We start from the raw sequence: 20425 nt of genomic DNA, 5'->3' as shown, positions 1-20425 counted from the left end.
GCACAACTGGTTTTAAAATTGAGTATTTTACTGGAAAATTTGTGGCTGGGGAAAAGTGTAACATGAGTCTTTACTGTGATGGTACAGTGTGATAGTGTAATTGTGTAGCTGTAACAGGCACTGGGAGCCCATTCTTCTATTAGGGGGCTGACAGTGAAAAAATACCTTATGAACTCTGCTCTTCCAAGTATGTATTTGGAAAGGCTGTTAACCAGATGGGCATCTTTACTTCGCATTAGAAATCGGAAAAGCGTCAGAGGGTGTCCACGATGACCAGGGGATTGCTGTAGTCCAGACAGCAAATGACCAGGGCCTGGACTAATACCTGCAGTGATTTAAAATAAGTGTAACAGGAATCCATCTTCATCCTGCAAATGATCAGTAAGTAGCAAGGGGTTTCAAGCACTGTTCGCTATAGAAAATTCTGGTGTGTCCCAGGATACGAGGGCATTGGATGGATGGATAGATAGATGGATAGATAGATAGATAGATAGATAGATAGATAGATAGATAGATAGAAATTGCCCTCTTACATTAATAAAATTTAATTGAATAACTTTATGCCATAGTCTCCACAATGAGTGCGGGGATTGTGACCTCTTAACGACCGAGCGGTAGTGTTGTGTCTGCCATCTCGATACACACTGTCCTGTCTTGTGTAAGTATTTACCTAAGTTACTCATTTACATAACTTTTCCCTGGACTTTATGTTGGGGGACAGCTGGTAGCACAGTGGTTACAGCTACTGCCTTTAGGCCTGAAGGTCACAGGTTTGAATCCTACTTCCAGCTGTAGTACCCTTGAGAAAGGTACTTACTCTGAATTGCACCAGTAAAATTACCCAGCTTTACAAATGGGTGAATAACTGTGGGTAGCTTAACATCTTAAGTTGCTTTGGAGAAAACTGTCAACTAAATGAGTGTGTGTTTAGTGTATGCACCAGCCATCAAAAACAATTTCCCTCTTGAATTAATAAAGTTTCATTCACTCACTCACTCACAATCATAAATTCAAACTAGTTCAATAAAGCGGATGCTACTTTCACCACCGTAAGACACCTAGCCCGGGAATATTGAGAATTCCAGTTACCATTCAGACTGGACAGAACACTTTGCTTAAGTTAGTGAAATAAAAGCATTTTCATGTAAGACATGTAATTCCACCCCTGCTGAGCTAATAAGGTTCAACCCCTCAAAATACTCTAATTTACATTCATTAATTTAGCTGGCATCATCTTCCAAAGCAACTTCTGATGTTAAGCTACTTACAATGGTTTACCCATTTATACACCTATAAATACATGTATTTTTTTTTTCCTAGCAGCAATGCAGGATAAGTGCTCAAGGGTACTACCATATGCAAGGTGGTATTCAGATTCCCACAGTTAAGCAATTATTCTGAAATGTTTTCTTCTATTTTTTCTTAAAACCTTAGCCAATGACCCCAGTCCTTCTTCCCAGTGAAGTGCGACACCCACGCGAGCTCCAAGGTGTGGGGTTAGTGCCTCATACTCCGATTTCACACTACAGACGGCAGGCCTCCCTGGACCGCATACCTCTCCTGGCAGAAAGCCGTGTTCTCTTACATTCACCCACAGCATTCTGGGTACCAGGCTGACAGTTGGTGCTGCTGTGAGCAATGAGGGGGGGAGCGAATCACACCCCGAAACAGAAACAGAGACCAATTTATGTCCGCCCAGGTTGCCCATGACCATGTGTGAAGGGACTGTAACAGTCCCCCTGGTATTGAGTCTATTTGTTTATTATCTCTCATAATCACTATGAAGTTAGTATAATTGTGCAAAATTTCTCCAAGTGAGTCAAATTAGGAAAACTACTGTACGTTTCCTCTATCAGCCCTACGACATTCAGTACTGATGATGTTACTCCTGGTACTGTCCTTATTACACAAACGACAGCAGTACGGGTAAAACCCATCAGTACAATAATCCAGTTTGTCTGCTTTGAAGATACCGAATAAAAACCAGCTCCTTGCACATCAATCGCATTATTAGGTAGGATGAACAGGGCACCGAGCGCAGTCTTCCACACACAGCGCTGTGTGCCACACTCTCTTATCTGAGTGCATGTGAATCAATACCAGGAATAAAGTTATTCTGATGACTGCACAATTTTATCATTTTCTCTGGAAGAATTGTGAATTCAACAAGACAAGTCCCTTACATGTTTCCATGCAGGAAAATCCCAGAAACCCTTGGAAAGTAAATTCAGAATTACCTTCTATTAAGGTAAATTAAGACATGAAGCGCACACATGCGCACACACACACATCGTTATATGTCACCATAACATTAGTAACCATCAAAATGTGATTACTGGAGCTTCATTTTTCTCTCAAGTGAAAAGTGATTTTATTCGAACAAAACTGTTTTCTATTAATAATATAAACAAATGTGAAAGAAGGAAACATAAAATTAGACACTGAAAACAAACTTTCCACAGCAAAAGAGCAATGCAATTAACTTAAGAGCTACAAATCTGAAGTGCGCTGAGAAGCAGTGACATCCTCAGTTCTTCAACAAGGTAGGGTTTGGAATCCAATTTTAATGCACATTATGCCCTTATATAGCAACAGGGTAAAGAAAAGTTTAATTTTATATCCATTACTAACACACTTGCATGTCAGTTCCTCTGGCTTAATGCTTCAGAATGTCTACACGCTTTGGCTCCACTGCCATCCTCGTCGCCAGAACTGTCCGAGCTGTTGACAATGGCAGCACTCAGAGCCTGCAGGTCATCCAGGACAGAGAGGAGGCTTTCTGAGGGAAAAGGAACACAGAGAGCTAAGATGACCACCCCATAGCAGTCACATGCAATACACATTTACTCATTTAGCTGATGCTTTTCTTCAAAGCAACTTACCATGTGAAGATACTTAGTTAATTTACCCATTTATACAGTAAGGTAATTTTTTTACTGGAACTTTTTTTTTTGGGTAAAGTACCTTGCTCAAGGATATTACAGCTGGAGGTGAGACTCGAACCTACTACCTTAGGGTCCAAAGGCAGCATCTATAATCACTACACCATCAACTGCCCCCAATACACATGCTACTAGTAAAGAACACCACTAACCTTTAGTCGGTGGTTTAGGTCCGGGCCCGATAACCTGGGTCTTTCCCGAGGACACGCCCGACTGCTGCTCTGTAACAGCTGCTGACGATCTCAGTGAAGCTGTCCTGGCTTTTTTGTACTGCTTCAGCAACCCGTTTTCACGTACTGTTGCCTAGAAATGCAGAAATTCAGTGCAGACTGCTTTGATTGCAAAAGACTTATGCCTTCTTTTTATCGTGGCGCAAAAAGCCTAAGGGGAGGTAAAAGAGCGACTTGCCAGAAGCAGGTTTCGATCTCTGCCAGTCTCCTGCAGGAGCCTCTGTAAATCCTGAATTTCCTTCTTGATCTGTTCGTCCTGTAAGGCACGGATCTCCTTCTCTCGCTCCCTTTCGCGCTCTGCCTGCCTCTCTGACTGTCTCAGGGTCACCACTGCAAACAGGTTACGCATAAACCAACACAACACGAGTTCATTTTTCATTTACTGCAGCATGCATATGCAAGTACTTGCCTCCTTCACAATGTCATATTTTTTTCTGACATCTAAATGGACTTGCTTGGGAATTATCATCAATGCTCAACACAAAACATTAAATTTAATGTCTAATCATTTTAGTTATAAATAAAAAGCAGCAGTTCATTACATAAGTATTCTTCCATTTTTCTAAGATGCATGTAAATCCTGCCGTGAAAAAAGTTTGCCAGTCTAAGATCCCACACTGGATCTGTGTATTTAAAAGAAATCCTAATCATAATGACTAAGGAATATACACACACACACACACACACACACTTTCTGAACCGCTTGTCCCAGATGGGGTCACGGGGAACCGGAGCCTACCCAGCAAATCTGGAGACAGGTTACTGACAAGGTATAGTGACAGACGCTATATAAGGAGAATTTTTAAATATACAGTCGCCCCTCCAGATTCGCGAATTTGACATTCGCCGTTTCGGTTATTCACGAGTTAGCTGGGAACAATTAAATGGGAATATTTTTGGAGCTTGCTGAAAGACCGTAGAAACTCACAGACAATACGTAAGCCAAAAATATATAAACAATAGTGAAAATGATTTGTATCACATGAAATCAAATATGATAATATATAAAAATTAGTGTTATTTAACATTTGTTAGCGTAAGTACATATTATATCTTTAATATTAAAAGTTATTTTTTGCTTTTTCAAAAAAATAGTTGTGGGATCTATGTATCTTGGCTTGGGTATGTCACGCATCTTTGTCCTGGCAACCAGCCTCACTCATGTGTTAGCTGTCTTTGTGATAGTAATAGACTTATGTTACCAGTCAGGCTAGCAGACTAGGAACCCAAGTATTATTCATGAATTTTTACATCGCGGGGGTCTTCCGCACCTAACCCTCCTGAAAGTGAAGTGATGACTGTATTGCCAGGAGCACCATGAAGTCGAACAGAAACATGAAGGCAATATGGCGCTATGGTGAGTTGAGAGACACTATTAACGGACAATAACTTATACTTCACACATCTGTATGTCACTATAGCAAGAAAATTCACGGGAAACCGTGCCTAAAGAACCACACAGTTATTAAAAAGAGAGTTACTTTGGAGCACAGCCACCTACACAATCTAATTTATCTAGGAAGTGTCTGGCCCAAATGGTAAAGACTGACATTGTCAACAACCCTTACAGCTGGAGGGTCTGAATTGAGGTAGTGCCAACATTCTGGAATAATTAAATTCTGTAGCTCTGCAGACCACAGGTGGAAACATTCCCAGCAATATTTACAGCAACCAAAGTGTGGGCGTCATGGTATTAATTTCCGAGACCAAAGATGAACCCTTAAAACCCCATCCTACCTGCTTTGGTGTGCTCCCGCCTCGCTGCATTCAACTGGGACTCCATCTCCCGGAGACGCTCCGTACACTCAGCTTCTGCCACTGACAGCCTCTCCTTCAGGGCTGAAACGACCAGTCAGAGTCAGTCAAGCACTTCACTTTGGCAGCTGTTTGGGCTCACTGCGGTTATTTGAATCAACTGCGTTTTAACTATATAGTAACAAATATTCCATCGGTACATGTGAACTTGCACCTCAGACATAAATCTAAACAGTATTTAAATGATTCAAGTGCACTGGATCCTCAACTTACCAACAACTGGGAATGATAGTCTGTTATTCGATTTGGTCATAATGCCAAATGGACTTTTACCATTAAGTCACAACAATAAAGGCTGAATAATACTCATATTCCTAACTTAACAGGTTAGGCTCTGTATAAAGCTCAGAGAAATGTAAAAGAAATTAAATTACACTGTGTACCACCCCCCATCTATTCATTATCAGTAGCAGCGTGTGTCATCCAGGGTCAGTGTGAGGCAGACCACACTTTGGATGCGATGCCACTAAAGTGCAGTGTAATACAGTCGTTGCCCAATTAATTTCAGGGTTAGGAACCAAAAACACTGCCGGTAACCACACTACTAGAGGACATGCACTGTCTTATTACGCCATGACTGTTACCAATTTCAGCAGAGTTGGGAAATGGAAATGTTTCTTAGTTTCTTTAGTATAAATTTGCTTAAACAGCACATTATACGTTAAAAATAAGCAACACAGTTGAGAGTCAAGTGCAGCCAGAGTCGTTAATGGAGTGAAAATGACAGGAACGGTTGCATTGCAGAGCTCGGACTGGCGCCCAGTAGTGTTTCATGCACTACTTGTGTGTTTTTAATAAAACAATTAGCGCAGTCGCTAAAGTGAGCATTAGTGAATGTGGCCCAAAAATGCTATGTTAAAGTTTTTCATTGCTGCCTTTCAAGTAGTTAATATTTTCAAGTGATTAATATGTTCTAGTATGATGTAAAGTTAAAACGTTCAGAAAATGTATGCTATGCAATGGAGAAATGTTGATAGGGAAAACGAAGCACAAAGAAAGTTTAACCTTTAGGATGCGTCCACACAATTCTTAAAAGGGGACAAATTGTTTGGAGTATAGCTCACTTCTGCATCGGATGCAAGGGAAGTTTCGAAAGTGTTGCCATGCCTTATGATGACCTTTCAAATAATGAGCTGGCAAATAAAAGGAAGCAACGCAAACCGATCACGCAGACACCCAGCTGTCTGGGGCTCTCCCATCGGGTGATGTTGTCGTGAAAAGTCTCTCTGTGTCCTGAGTGTTTTGTGCGGATCTCTTGCGGCTGATTGTTTCCAGAAAAGGAAATAAAATTTCTTTCACAACCACATACTGCATTAATCGAACAATGGCTGTAGTTACTTTTTTTTAAGTACTTCAAAATATATTAGAATTTATTCATTTATAATTACTGAAAATAAAAATACATCATCTCCACCATTCCCTGTTCAGTGCCATTCACACAAATTCATTACATAATTATATCCGATATCACGTCAGTAATGCGGTTACATTCATTTACATTTATTCGTTCAGCTGACACATTTCTCCAAAGTGACTTACGACGTTAAGGTTACAATTATCACAAGCTTACTATTATTCACCCATTCATGCAGCTGGATGATTTCACTGGAGCAATTAAGGGTAAGTACCTTGCTCAAGCGGACTACAGCCAAAGGTCGGATTGGAGCCTGCGACCTTTGAATCCAAAGGCAGTAGGTCTAACCACTGCACTACCAGCTGTCCCTGCGTTCAGCTGTCTTTATTAGCTACAAAAATCAATAAAAAGCAAACAGATGCCCCTCGACTTATTTAAATGTCATTTATTAAAAAAAAAAACCTTGAATATAGCTGTAGTAAATAAAAATACCTTAAGACTTTAATTCGAATATTAACAACGCAAAGCTAGGTTAAAATTAATTTTAAAAGATGAAGGTGGTATACTTTCTCCACAAACCTCTTTCAACTCGACTGCTGAGGGATTCCTACCATAAACACATTCAACATTTGTCATCTTGTTACACAACAGCACTCGGGAACAGCAGACAGGAGTTTCAAAAAACATTTGGAAGTACAATGAAGGTGGTCTCATGCTGCTCTGTCTATTCTGTCTGTGTCTTACTGCCAATTAACGACTGTGAGTGGAAATGCAAGTGGCTTTCACTCCACAGCAAATTTTCATATCTTTGAAAATGTGTATCTCAAATGCTCGTAACACATGGAGCCAGTGTACAAAACACTGTAGGAACTCTCTGCGGCATTGAGCTGGTTGTTAAATGGTGAGAAGTACATCCGCTCCCCTTATCTTGCTCACTGACCTCTTGCACTCTGCTCCTCTTGACTGGCGAGCTGGGCACGGAGCTGAGCTATGCTATCCGTATGTTCCTGCACCTCCTGCTGAGCGTCCTGTAGCTTCTGCTCGGCCTGTGAGCAGCTCCGCCCCAACTCCAATGCCTCCTCACGGCTCTGCTGCAAGGCCTGCCTCAGGTGCCTTAACTCAGACTCAACTGGGAGGCAGAAAGAGGGTAGGAACAGCGTAAATACAGCCAAACTTACATTCAGGAAATCAAACAGGGCACTGCAAAGACAAATGTTTATGCTCAGGCTTAGCTAGTAAAGCCAGAGAGAACACAGATTTTTATGTGGTAAATCCTAGTGATTGCTCTAGGAAGACAGTACATGGTAGCCTCAATGCCTCCACTGGACTACAAATAATGTATAACCCTGGATGTCCTCAGGCTAGGAAATACTTCACCATTCTGAATAGTGAGACTTTGACCAAAAATACGCTGGTCTTACATGTCTTATTTTAATTGAGTGTTCCTAGGCCTAACATTCGTCTTAAGTGTTCCACTTGCAAGCCTTTTTGACATGCAAGCCATGACTGCACGATTCTTATGACTTTTAGAACATGCCACCAGAAACGTTAAGCACAGCACATTGCTTTAACTTGGAAGACATGGCAGATCGAGACCAAACGTGTAGCAGCATACACACACTGTTCACGGGCTTCGGCAAGAGCCTCCTCGATGAGGCTGGGGGTTCGCTTCAGCTCCTGTGCCAGCCGGTCCCTCTCTGTACACGTCACTGCCAGCTCTTCCTGCAGGTCGCTGAAGGAGGACCTACGGAAGGGATCAACTGGTGAGGTAAGGGCAGGCAGGGTCATTCGGTTAGAGAGGCCAAAGGCATGAAGACCCGAGTGCAGCATACCTTCCAGGAACAACCTCTGCCTGTTTAGTGGCTTGCTGCACCTTCCACAGTGCTACTTTCCTCATTATAAGCCCTGAAGATAAAAACATTAAAGGAGCGCATTCAATATGGCGAGATAGGCTCTTGTTCAAGGCAGTCAGCATTTCTACTGTTTCATTTTGAATTCAATTCCATTCAAAAACCATCATCATACATCATCATTACCTTGTAACAACCAGAAGTTGCTCTGCCCTTTGGAGCATTTTTAATTATTATTATGGTGATTTTTCAGCAGATAAAGCTGAAAAATCTTTCTAAAGCCCACCTTGGATAGTATCAATTCTGAAATTAGCAAAAGTAAGTCTCTGGCCCAAAGCAAGGAGATGGGATTGAGCTGCCTGCACCTCTGTCACGTTGGCATCAAAGGAGTGACTGAATCTGCAGATGAAGAGAATTATTAGTAAAACCGGTAACATTCTCAGACAGGTGTAATCGTCTATTCTGAGTTTTACACACCTACTCATGTAATGAACAGTGGTGCATAAAGTGGAAAGAAACAAACTAAGTTTACTTATCACATGGCTGCAACTATGTCTCTCTCTCTGCTAATGTAATGCACAAATTGTATTTCTCTGAGATGTGCGTTACTTTGGAGAAAACCGTCTGCTAAATGAATAAATGTAAGTGTACTATATTACTGTTCAACAAACTATATTTAATCTGTGCCAAACTCTTCCTGATCTTTTGACCTATTCTAAATGAAAAACAAAAGAGAAAAGGTGATACTATGCCTTTTAACATCCTCCACTACTGTCTTTAGGGACGACTTTGCCTCATGATACACTTGCTTTAGCATGGTGTTTTCATCTCTAAGCTGAGCCAGTTCCCGCTCCAGCGTCTGCAACACATAACAGACTACAGTGCTCATCACCGAATCCTCAATACCTTAATTATTAGAGAGCTGTTACATTATGGAAGTCTATAAAAACAATCTCCTATTACATTATGAAGGCATTTCAAAGCATCATGGAGAGCTCTGTTCTAGTTAGATGGTGACATTTCCATGGTCACTTAGCCTGAAGTTCTAAGCCTCTAAAAAAGGGCTTTACTTAATGAGATTTAATATTACACAAGATCACCATCGACTTCATGTGAACGCAAACTTGTACAAGAACAGCAGGCTTTCCCTACATGCTCACCTGTCTCCCAACTCTCTCAAGGTCCAGCTCAGCGCTCTTGTCCTCCAGGCTGCATTGGAGCACGCTGGTCTGGTAAGTTTGTTGTTTCACCTCTTGCTCCAACGTTGAAATCTCAACACACAAGAGTGAACACCTTGAGTGGACCTTAACCGAATATTAGGCACCTATAATTTATGTACCACCCCTTAACCTTTGCATCTACTCACATGAACCTGTCCAAAGCAAAAGAGATACACTGATCTGTAGTACTAGGAGTGCACCATTTAAACAATCTTTATGTCTAATATCCAAGTACTCAGTTCTGCTCACACTTTAGTCCCTTACTGTGGTGACAAGTTTGTCCTTCTCCCCTCGCAACTGGATTTCCTTAGAGCGAAGTTGCACCAGGAGAGTGAACACCTTCTCTCTCCAGCAGCGCAGCACTTTGTGGCACGCAGGACTAGGTTTCGACAGAGGATCTAATAGGATCTAGCAGGAGGAAGACAGGAAACAACGTAAATCTGTAAATTCAGTCATCAATAAAACACCAGAAGAATATAGGTTTTATGTTGCTTGATCATCTCAGTTAATCTAACAACGCTGCAGCCATCAAACTTACCTTCTCTTCCATCTCTTTCTCCTGCATCAGCAATATGTCATTCAGAGAGTTCAGCCTTATAGTCAAAAGCTCTGCAGTTGCCTGTAAAGCCTCCTTTTCTCTTTCCAGTTTCTAAAGAAGAGTTTTACAAAAGAGACACTAAGACATGAGTAAAAGCAAGAACTGCAGAAGCAGCAGTAGTCTAAGCTACACCTCTCCACACATATCTATGTTTACCTGAACCGTGTGGGCGAGTTCTTCCTCCTTATGACTCTCTGGGGTGAGCTGCCCGATGTAATTCCTCAGGCTTTGCAGTGTGGCTGACTGAGTGTCAAAAGCACTCTCCATTTTCCTGCAAGGAAGGTAATGCTAAAATGTTACGCGGGTCTATTAACTCGCCACAGACTGAAAAGCACTCAGCAGCGCTAACACAGTGGAAGGCTCCCACAGTGATCCTTGTGCATACAGTTGGTACTGGACTTATGACAGGGTTCTGTTCCAACATCCCTGTCAAAAGTCAACGTTTAATATACGAACCATGGGTATATAAAACAATAAACATCAATGCTGCATTGCATGAGAGAGCTATGTTACGTGTTTCACTAATTATACGAATTAATGTTAAAATAATACTAATGTAAAATAATAATACACATATAACACGGTATTATCATTTGATCCAACACTATTGTTTTCACTTTCAATTCTAAATCTGTTATCTTTTGCTTTTTCTTATCAGCACCACCGCCACACTCTTTCTCATTAGTCATTTCACATAAAAAGTGACTTAAAGGAAATAAACAAAAAAAACTGTACAAACAATTGCTTCGATACATCCAAACAATAAGAGATGTGGTGACTTGGGGTGGTGGAGCCAGCCTATGTCATCATATAGCAGATGAAGCGCTCGTCATTAGACGTCACCACCAAACATCAGGACTCGAAAATAATATAATAAGGCTAATGCAACAGCTGTCCCAAGTCTGGGCTGTCACAAGTCCAGATTGCCTGTACTTGTATCTTTTAACTCATTACTCCAAACTGCTATATAAGCATGCAAGTGAGACCTTTAGGATCCTGGGTATGAAGACAGACGGAATGAGGCACATGTGCTGAGTTTCAATGGTTTTGACTTTCTAAGAAGTTTACCGTAGCTCTTCTCTCAGCCTGTCCCTCTCATCATATGCTTGCTGCAGGCTGCCTTCTAGCTGGACTACCTTTTGTGTGGAACCACCGAGTTTATCCTGTAGGTCTGTACAGGCTTGCTGGAGAGCAGACATTTCTTTCTGGTGTGTCGCAGACAACTCTGTTAACTGGAAAAGACATAACTTTTGCATTAATATGAAAACAGCACACTGAGAATAACATTACATCCAGCTTCCTACAAGGTATGCCATGAGCTTTACCTGTTTTTATATTTTACACTGTTATACGTATATACTGTCTGGGAAACCTATTGTCATGATATTGTTGCTTTGATGGCAGAAAGAGAAGGCTGGAGTTTTTGCTGAAGAAATGTTAAAATGACCACGGCACAGAGGCAAGGGCCACGGCTGGCAGAATCACGGCACTTGTAAAACTTCTTGCAGATAAAAATCAGCAGCTGACTCTGCTCTAATAGTAAATCACATGACATCACAAGATGGCCCCAAGGTTTTACTTGCTAACTGAAATATTAATGCAGAAACAGAGACCCCCAGCTTTGGAAACAGTGGATCTTTCACTAGAGATAATTCAGACTTGTTATCAACTCAGAATTTATAACGTGACTCAGAACATCTCCAGGGCTACTCACCTGGGAATCTATAAAGCCTAAACTAGAACTGCTCGGATATTTTCAATGGATTAAAATTGAATGAAGATGTAGATTTCTGGAACAAAGGCTCAAGTTTCATATCTGGGCTATACTGCGTGTTATTGCATGGACTTCATCTGGACAAGTTTATTACGTTTCTTGGTCATGAGGTTCAGCAACTGCTGATGCTAATAAATAAGAGTTTCACTCAGAAATGCATCTTAATCTTCTGAACTATCAAAGTTCACAGCTAGATTCAAGTCTTGTGATAAACTAGTAGATTATGTGCATGTGAAGGATAAAAGCATATGGTGTGATGAAACATGAACAACTGAATATCTTCAGGTGTTTGCACTTTTATAACTCTGGTCTAGGTAAATATTTTGGAAGTGGTTTTACAGAAGAAAAGGAGTGAAAGCAGGATATTTGAAGAACATCCGTTCCTCCTGGTAGACACAGAAGCCAAATGGTTGACGTCTTGGATGTTTTTATTTGTAGTCCTGCCCATTAAAAAACACTATACCTTGTATTATTAGACACATTCCTTATAGACCAGGCCTGCATTTACAGGTTTTTCATAAAAACTCTTTCAAACAGCATTTAAATAGAGAAAGGTCTATAGAAGACTACATAATGCAATAAAATCTGTCATCTTTGTTTTTTCTTCCACAGGTGTGGTTATAAATCGTTCAAACAGATAGACAGAATAACTTCAAAAAACACCTATTTCTTCTTGTACTAAGCCATAAGGCAGATAAAAACATGAGCTTCAAACCCTCAGTCTTTTTGTTACAACAATGAATTAGTTCCGTTTTAAGTCATATGGCTTCTGTAGAACATTTACACTCAACTTTGATATTCTCCAAGAGCTTAGAAAGTTTGCTTGGGCACCTGCACAACAGAAGAAAGTCAAAAGGGCATTTATAATCCATTTCTTTGTTCACTCTTCCTGCTTTCATCATCATGCTTTGGTTACTTGAACAAGTTCAAAACAGAATTAGCCAAAGATGAAGTACATTACTGAGAAACTGTTTTGTTTGCAACAGTTGTAACATAATCCAAAATGTGTTTAAATGTCAAGGACACAGGTGCTCATATTTAATATATAAAAACAGTTCTTCTGTGTACACTGCTTGGAAGTGTATATATGGTAGGTGTGTCTCTGCCAATGAGAATTCACATTTACCCAAGTTTTCACTCTTCTCTGAAATATTTCAATCCAGCCTTGATACCAAGGCTTTGCTTCTCTATTGATGCTGAAAAGAATAAACTGTGCTGACAAGTCCTTTTCTAAAACAGTAAAGTGTGACAAAACGTTTGCCTAATAATTAACACGACTTGATGTCTCATCCGAGTCTGACTAAGGTAGACACTTAAACGTACTGCAACCCTGGTTCAGTGTCTGCACCCTTACCTCTGTCTGGCTCTTCCTCTGTACCTCCACCAGTTGCTCCTTAAGTCTCAGCACCTCCAGCTTGCCAGCCTCATCCCGCTCCTGCCTTTCCTGTTCTATCCTGGTCCTCAGGACATGGGCCTCATGCCTGCTCCTCTCAACCTCCTTTTCTAGCTTCTCTCTCTCCTCCTGTCGCTCCTTCTTCAGTTTTTCCAGCTATATACAAATATTAAAAAAAAAAAAAATGAATGAGATGGACTGAAGGTAACTGAGTAACATCAGATGTCAGCCATATCATAATTTTAAAGCCAAGTCATTAAAACATAAGCAAAGGACACATTCTTCTGCGCGACCTTTACACATAGTCTTTCCTGCTCCAATCTGCTGTGACAAAGGTCAGCTCCAGTCTGGCCAAGTTCAGCCTTCATCCGACAGAGTTCAGAACGGGCCTCCTGTAACTCGTAGCTCTGCCTGGAAAACAGGGAATGAGAACAGCAGTGAAATTATTACCAAAATTACATTAAAAAAGCGGACACTGTAAACTCTACCTGCTAAGAGTGCTTTCTCGCTCTCGAATCTCATCCCTCTGTCTCCCTGATGCCTCCTTCAACGCATCCAGCTGTCCCCTTAACCGCTCCACTTCAGCCTTCAGCCTCTCTGTGTCCAACCTCCACTCTGTCTCTCCATACATTGTGGTCAGTTGGTTACCCTTGCCTCCAGACCTGAAGGGCATGAAGAATAAGTTACAATGCACAGCTTTGGCTCCACAAATGCCAGTGACAGATTCAGTACATGATTATTCATCACCAATTTGACTTCAAAGTGGCAAACGCACAACAAAATCGGAGTAACTGTATAATTTTTTTAGTGTCAAGCTTTGAAAACGTTAATACACTTGTGCATTTCATAACTCCCATCCCTAGTTATGATTTCGGAGGAGTTGTGGGAGAACTACATCCTACCATATTGACAGTCACATTTAGCGTCAGCTTAATGAATAAATGTAAACTATAACGGCAGATTTATTTTGATTACCGTTTAGCTAAGCTATTTAGTGATTTACAGATTTTTATAACTGGGTAATCTTTAGTGGAGCAATTCACACTTTTACACTGATCTGACACTTTTCTCCAAAGCAACTTACAATGTTAGCGTACCTACAATTATTTACTCATTTGTATAGCTGGGTAATTTTACTGGAGCAATTTAGAGTAAGTACCTTGTGAAAGGGTACTACAGCAGTAGATGAGATCTGAACCGGCACCCTGCAGAACCAAAGGCAGCAGTTCTAAGTACTACGCTACCAGCTTTCCCTGACCTTGATCTTTTACTAGGTTTAAAAAGGTGGGCAACTGAAAAATGTGAAGACATTCTTAAAGGTATAACACTCACTACTTCAGACAAAATAATTATTATTGCTGATGATAGTAATATGCATAAATGCAAGGAAGGTCATCGGTCCAGACAGCTTAAGTTTGAACATCTTTTGCAAGCGAGTCAGCCCTGGCTTGTCAAATGATCTTCCAGCTTTCCATAAATACAGACACCATTCTGCTAGGACATCCCACATTGCGGCACTTCCGAAAAAAACCATGCCCCAAAGAGTACAATGACGTTCATTCATCACCTTAATACAATAAGTAGTAAACTAGGTCCATGTCAGTTTGTTTATAAACAAAATCATAGCACTGAAGATGCAGTAATTACACTTACTGAGGTTGTTCCAAAACATCTGGACAAACCTGACAAACATGCTAGAGCACTTTTTCTGGACTTTTGCTGGTACTGGAATAAGTTTCTCCTCACTGATAGAGGACAGTTGGTGAAGGTAAATGTGGCACTGTCCTCCTCCATCACCACTAATGCGGGCACCCCGAGAGTATGTCAGTTAAACGCTCCTGTTTACATGGTACACCAACGAATGTCGACACCCCACACCGAGCCAGTGCATTCTCAGATTCTCAAATGATTCTACCCTACTATCCATGCTGAGACATGAGGTTGAAATTCACATAATCCTACACAGTGCTGATAGCCTAATCTTCATTAACACCAGGAAAACTTAAGTTATTTTTGGTCTTCTGTCTGATACGTTCCCACCCCCAATATAAATGCATACTGAGGAAATCAAGCAAGTTGCATCTTAATAACACCCTGGTGTACATATAAATACAACCTGTCATGGAATATGTACATGGATTATACTGTATCTGCAGTAAGGGACAGCAATATTTACTTCCTTCGCAGGTTAAGATCCTTTGAGGCCAGCAATCATATCCTGCTTATATTTTTCAAATCAGTAGTGTCATCTAGTACTGTGCTGCAACTTGGTATGGTTGTGTTTCTGTTAAACATAAGACCCAGTTATTTAAATTACTTCAAATATGTACTCCGCAGAGTGATGCAGACAGTATTTTTTAACATCAAAAAAATCTGAGAGACAACTATCAAAACATCTCTCTCTAGCGTACTGTCACATAGCCAGCACTCGTGAGGTACACTCTGGTCCACTACAATACTACACTGGACAAGTGGTTACTGATAATAAATTAATGAACTAAAACATAATATTTACAAAAACAAGCTAGAAATAACACTTGTAAAATACAATTATTTTATACTGTATTTGTAACGTTTAGATTTATTCATTTCGCCAACACTTTTCCCCAAAGTGACTTCCAATGAACACTATTGTAGTGTTTTACTTGACACTATTTCACCCAAGGTGACTTACGCTGCCAGATACAGTACTTACAGTGAGTCAACATATCTAAATATGAACATTATAGGGAGAACATGCAAACTCCACACAGTCTGAGCGGGGATGGAACCCACGTCCTCTTGAACTGCTCATTTTCTTTTTTGGTTCTCAAATGAATTTTAGATTACACATTTTTTGTCCAGAAGCAAATGTATTTTCCCCCAATAGAAATAACGGATAACGTTCACAAGCCTATTGTGTCTCATTACATCAACTGGAAATACAATTTCTGAAAGCTTAAGTTTATTTAAGTCGCTGTTCTTCCATGTCCCATCCCATTCACAAACAGTTCATAGACTACTACACACTTAAAAGCTCCAGTCACCTACCTAGACGTTGATGTGACCACTTCATGCAAACTTTGATTCTGTGCCCCAGTTATGTCCCCGTGCAGTTGCATCAACCTCTGGTTTTCTCGGCGGAGTTCCAAAATCTCTTGTTTTGCTTCAGCAATAGCAAACCAGGGATTTGAATGAGCAGTGCCCACAGGAGCAGATGGGGAAGGGACTGCCCAAGATGCTCTTGCTCCTTCATTTGCACTTAACCCTGGCTTTGCAACAGATGGGACAGACTTGGGGAACAATGTGAAATGGGAAGGAGTCATCAAGTCCCCTTGGCCTGCCCCTGCCAACAGAAAAGTGCAGTTATAATGAAACAATCAAGGACAAACTCTCAACATCAGTTTCACTTTTTAATTTTAAAAAGGGGCCTTTTTCAACACTCACTGTAGAAAGAGATATTTGAAAATGCCTTACCAAAGTCTAACATTAAACCCGATATCTAGAGATCTAGAGAAACTGAGCTTGGAATTGAATTATGAAAAAATGTCAAGGCACAGAGCACATAAAATGTTAATTTTCAGCAATTTTCAAATTCAAAGCCAGAACTAGCTTTGAAAAATAACCTTGTCTGAAACTGATCAAAGGAGTCTTGATCTTAGGCGATACTGCCATTCCATTTTCTCTTAAAAACAAAAAAACAAACCACGGACGTTTTTGTGCGCATAACCCAGAAAACCGGTCCCATCCTAGAAATCCTCACACGGTGCAAAAAATGGATGAAGCAAAGCACCTCTTCTAAACAGTAGGGCTATGGTTCTTAACTTTTCATTCATATGACACCCTTTGCCCAAGGCAACTCACTATGCTAATTTCAAACACTTTCTGTTTTCGGACAACTTGTTTACTTACTCATACTGCCTTTTTTTTCTTTTTTTAAATTAATTGGGGGTGAATCCAGACAGTATGACTGTAAGATGACTACATTGACAGCACTATTATCCTGGGCTCAGATCCCACCTTCTGCTGTAGGACAGGTATCTAAACTACATTTATAGAAAGGTACTGAAAATGTAAATAAGTGAGAATGACCTCCTGCACAATGCAAATCTCCGTTATTATCTACCTTGGCACAGATTCAGATATATAAGCAAAATAAAATAATGCCTGCGCAGCGCCGATACGATAGGACATAATTAAATGAAAATTTTATTTAGTAACTGAATTACTCCAACTTCCAAGCCCTCGCTCACAATTAATGAGTCATTATGACAGGAAATGCTCTAATCGGGGAGGCCACTCAGTCTGTGTTGTCTGGACACTTCATTCTTGGCCTCACCTCAGACTCAGCCTGAGTCTCAGGGGAAACAGTGAGCGCACTGTGACTAGTAGTAGTTAGGAGGTTAGCTCAACGACAGTTAACTGACACTGACTAAAAGAAAAGGGAAATTCAGTCCTTACTCGCCGCACTGGACGCCATGACGAAATGCGAAGGTGCGTTTAATTTTTCCATGGCAGCTAGTAGTAGCTCTGTGTCTGCTAACCGGGCGGCTACTACGCAAAACGGACGTGTCCCTCCCCACAAATTATAAGACAATGCATTACAGTCAGTTTTTAAAAAGGAGAAACACTGAAATACAGAGTCATTTTCAACAGCTAAGTTAGTAAACCATGACAAAAGAACTACGAAACTACCAGGCTACCGGTACCCAACTGACGCGCTTTCGTTTCAAACGCAGAAACGTTTTAATGTACTGAAAGTACTTCCTGGAATGTATCCAATAAGAAAGGGCCGTAGGCTGCGCATTCGAGATGTTACGTACTGTAGTAGGAGCTTATTGGTTGAAAGCTGAGTGAGACCTGGCCAATAAGAGTCCACTTTGTTCGTTGAAACGTTTTGATGCGGTAGCAACGGAACCAGTGGAGTTGTGGTAGCGACATGTTGTTAAGTTGTTGGAATTTATTTAAAGCCTTGTTTCGAAGTCTCCTCGTTTTGACTTTAGCTATTGTTGGTTTTTATTGCATTAATTTAATTTGTGTTTCTTTGAAATGTATATAATCCATGCGACAGTGCATTCAAGTTGCCTAAAATCGAATCTTCTAGAAAATTACTAGATCCACTGCCAGTGAATCATACTGGATTGCTAGTAGCTGAGAGCCATGACTGTGCAGCCATATGTCAAAATAAATCCTACAGTAACAACAATAACTATTTGGAAAATAAGCATATTAAAACTTGATTGCATTGCATAACTGGGAAATATGAGTAATCATAAGAACTTTTATTTCATGGGATAATATACTACTGATATAAGCACTGATAATATACACACACACACACACACATTTTCAGAACCGCTTGTCCCTTACGGGGTCACGGGGAACCGGAGCCTACCCGGTAACACAGGGCGTAAGGCCGGAGGGGGAGGGGACACACCCAGGACGGGACGCCAGTCCGCCGCAAGGCACCCCAAGCGGGACTCGAACCCCAGACCCACTGGAGAACAGGACTGCGGTCCAACCCACTGCGCCACCGCGCCCCCTACTGATAATATACATTCAGATGATTATATGATATACATTATTCATCTTAATTTAACCAATTGTACATGGGATGTGTAGTTTAGTAATACTAGAAATGACTTAACCTCTCCAGGGTACTGTAGAAGCATAATATCTCTGGAAATTGTATTGCTGCTTAGGTGATGGTTTCATACAAAATATTTCAGAGTTTGATACTTTCACACAACTAAGTGTTTTTTGGAATAATTTAGGGTAGATGTCTTGCTGAAGGGGGGGCGCAGTGGGTTGGACTGGGTCCTGCTCTCCGGTGCGTCAGGGGTTCGAATCCCCCTTGGGGTGCCTTGCGACGGACTGGCGTCCCATCCTGGGTGCGTCCCTCCCCCTCCAGCCTTATGCCCTGTGTTGCCGGGTTAGGCTCGGGTTCCCCGTGACCCCGTATGGGACAAGCGGTTTAGACTGTGTGTGTTGCTGAAGGGTCCACAGCAGTAGCAGGGAACAGGGCTTGAACAGTAACCTTTGGGTTATAGGTTCATGTCCATAGCGACCCATGTGATATTTTCAGATTGTGTAGCAGGAAGGCGTAATTTATTCCAAAAAACTGGAGTGTCATTTACTCATGGGAAACGGCCGAAACACTGTTTTCTGCCATGGCTACAACAGACGGGATCAGAGGTTGATTAACTGAACTGTAGGGATATGTTTCCACAACCAGTTCACAGCATAACAGCCAAAAGCAACGCTCAGCTTGAGTTTGTCAGAAAAGGTTAATCAAACCTCAGCGGATGTGTCAGCAGAAATCATCTGTGAGGTGTTGAAGCAAATCACAGTGAATTACTCTGCTGCAGCATCCCACAGTGCAGCTACTGGTGTAATAAAGCCCTTATGTCCCAGGCAAGCAAAAGGTACTAACACAGGGGTTCTTAACCTGTGCTCTGTGGATGAGCTCCAGGAGGGGGTCCGGAAAGTACCGCCTTGCTTTGAAAATGACAGTGTTTAGCTGAATAAAAGTAAAAATAAGTCTTTTACTCTGCTGTTTTCATCTATGATGCAGTTCTGTGTAAAGCGAATCACGTTTCAGTGGAACTGAATATTTTCTCTGAATTTATTTTTGAGCATTTTTCTAGTGGGGGGGAGGTCTTTGACTTTGATCAGATTCCTAAGAGGGTCTGTGTCCCAAAGAATTTGAAGACCCTCTGCACTTATGGGTATTAAAGAAATGTGAGATGGAAATATGAATAAACAAAGATAGAGGGAGCTGTTTGCTAACTTTTCAAACCTCTGCAACAAACCAGGGGTACAGTCGGTAGATCTGGTTTGGCTGGTGGAGTAATGCACAGGGAGGTGTGCTGCACACACACGAGGGGTTTATGGAAGCTGGCCCTTCATATCGCACAAGTGCGGATACAGTTTGAGTCCCACCTTTCACTATGGTACCCCTGGGTAAGGTTTTTACCTTGAACTGATAGAGTAAAAATTGCCCAGCTGTATAAGTGAGTAAATCATTCTAAGTAACATTGTCACTGTTGCCCACTTTGGTGAAAAATGTCGGTTAAATGAAAAAATGTTATAAATGTTAATGCGGTTATTGAGACATTCAGCAAGGAACAGAACCAGCACAGGGAAAAGATGTCTACTCATTTCACAGCAAGCCCGGTGGCACAGCAAGTCATTCTGCTGTCTCACAGCACCTGGGTGGTGTGAGAGGATGTGGGTTTGATCCCCCCTCAGTCTGTGTGGAGTTTGCATG

General features: G+C 41.2%; 1 protein-coding gene across 2 annotated transcripts; it reads right to left on the bottom strand.

Moving 5' to 3' along the window:
• Positions 1 to 2372: 2372 nt before the first annotated feature.
• Positions 2373 to 17904, bottom strand: cchcr1 (coiled-coil alpha-helical rod protein 1). Of its 2 annotated transcripts, none has more exons than XM_018737050.2 (19): positions 17617 to 17904; positions 16207 to 16501; positions 13665 to 13838; positions 13470 to 13587; positions 13138 to 13332; positions 11078 to 11241; positions 10166 to 10280; positions 9950 to 10060; positions 9676 to 9819; positions 9352 to 9462; positions 8944 to 9050; positions 8478 to 8590; positions 8174 to 8246; positions 7961 to 8085; positions 7282 to 7470; positions 4910 to 5011; positions 3351 to 3502; positions 3095 to 3245; positions 2373 to 2779 (listed from the first exon to the last, which is right to left on the bottom strand). In XM_018737050.2, exons 1-19 carry the CDS (start codon positions 17666 to 17668, stop codon positions 2643 to 2645), a joined length of 2628 nt encoding a protein of 875 aa, XP_018592566.2. In that variant the 5' UTR covers positions 17669 to 17904; the 3' UTR covers positions 2373 to 2642. The 2 variants fall into 2 exon arrangements, with proteins under 2 accessions (XP_018592566.2, XP_018592567.2); XM_018737051.2 differs by having other exon boundaries at positions 17851 to 17884.
• Between the last annotated feature and the right edge of the window lie 2521 nt (positions 17905 to 20425).

Source organism: Scleropages formosus, chromosome 13, assembly GCF_900964775.1.
Source record: "Scleropages formosus chromosome 13, fSclFor1.1, whole genome shotgun sequence".
NCBI lineage: Eukaryota > Metazoa > Chordata > Actinopteri > Osteoglossiformes > Osteoglossidae > Scleropages > Scleropages formosus.
Note: the sequence above shows the minus strand (reverse complement) of the source record. Positions and strands in the feature narration are given on the sequence as shown.

Bases quoted from the DNA above. Each gene is read 5' to 3' on its own strand.
- cchcr1 (XM_018737050.2), bottom strand. From the start codon at position 17,668: ATGGAAAAATTAAACGCACCTTCGCATTTCGTCATGGCGTCCAGTGCG. The intron at 9,051-9,351 runs GTGAGCATGTAG...TATGTGTTGCAG, and splicing joins TTGAGAGAGTTGGGAGACAG to ACGCTGGAGCGGGAACTGGC. The intron at 8,086-8,173 runs GTATGCTGCACT...TCCCTTCCGTAG, and splicing joins GCAGAGGTTGTTCCTGGAAG to GTCCTCCTTCAGCGACCTGC.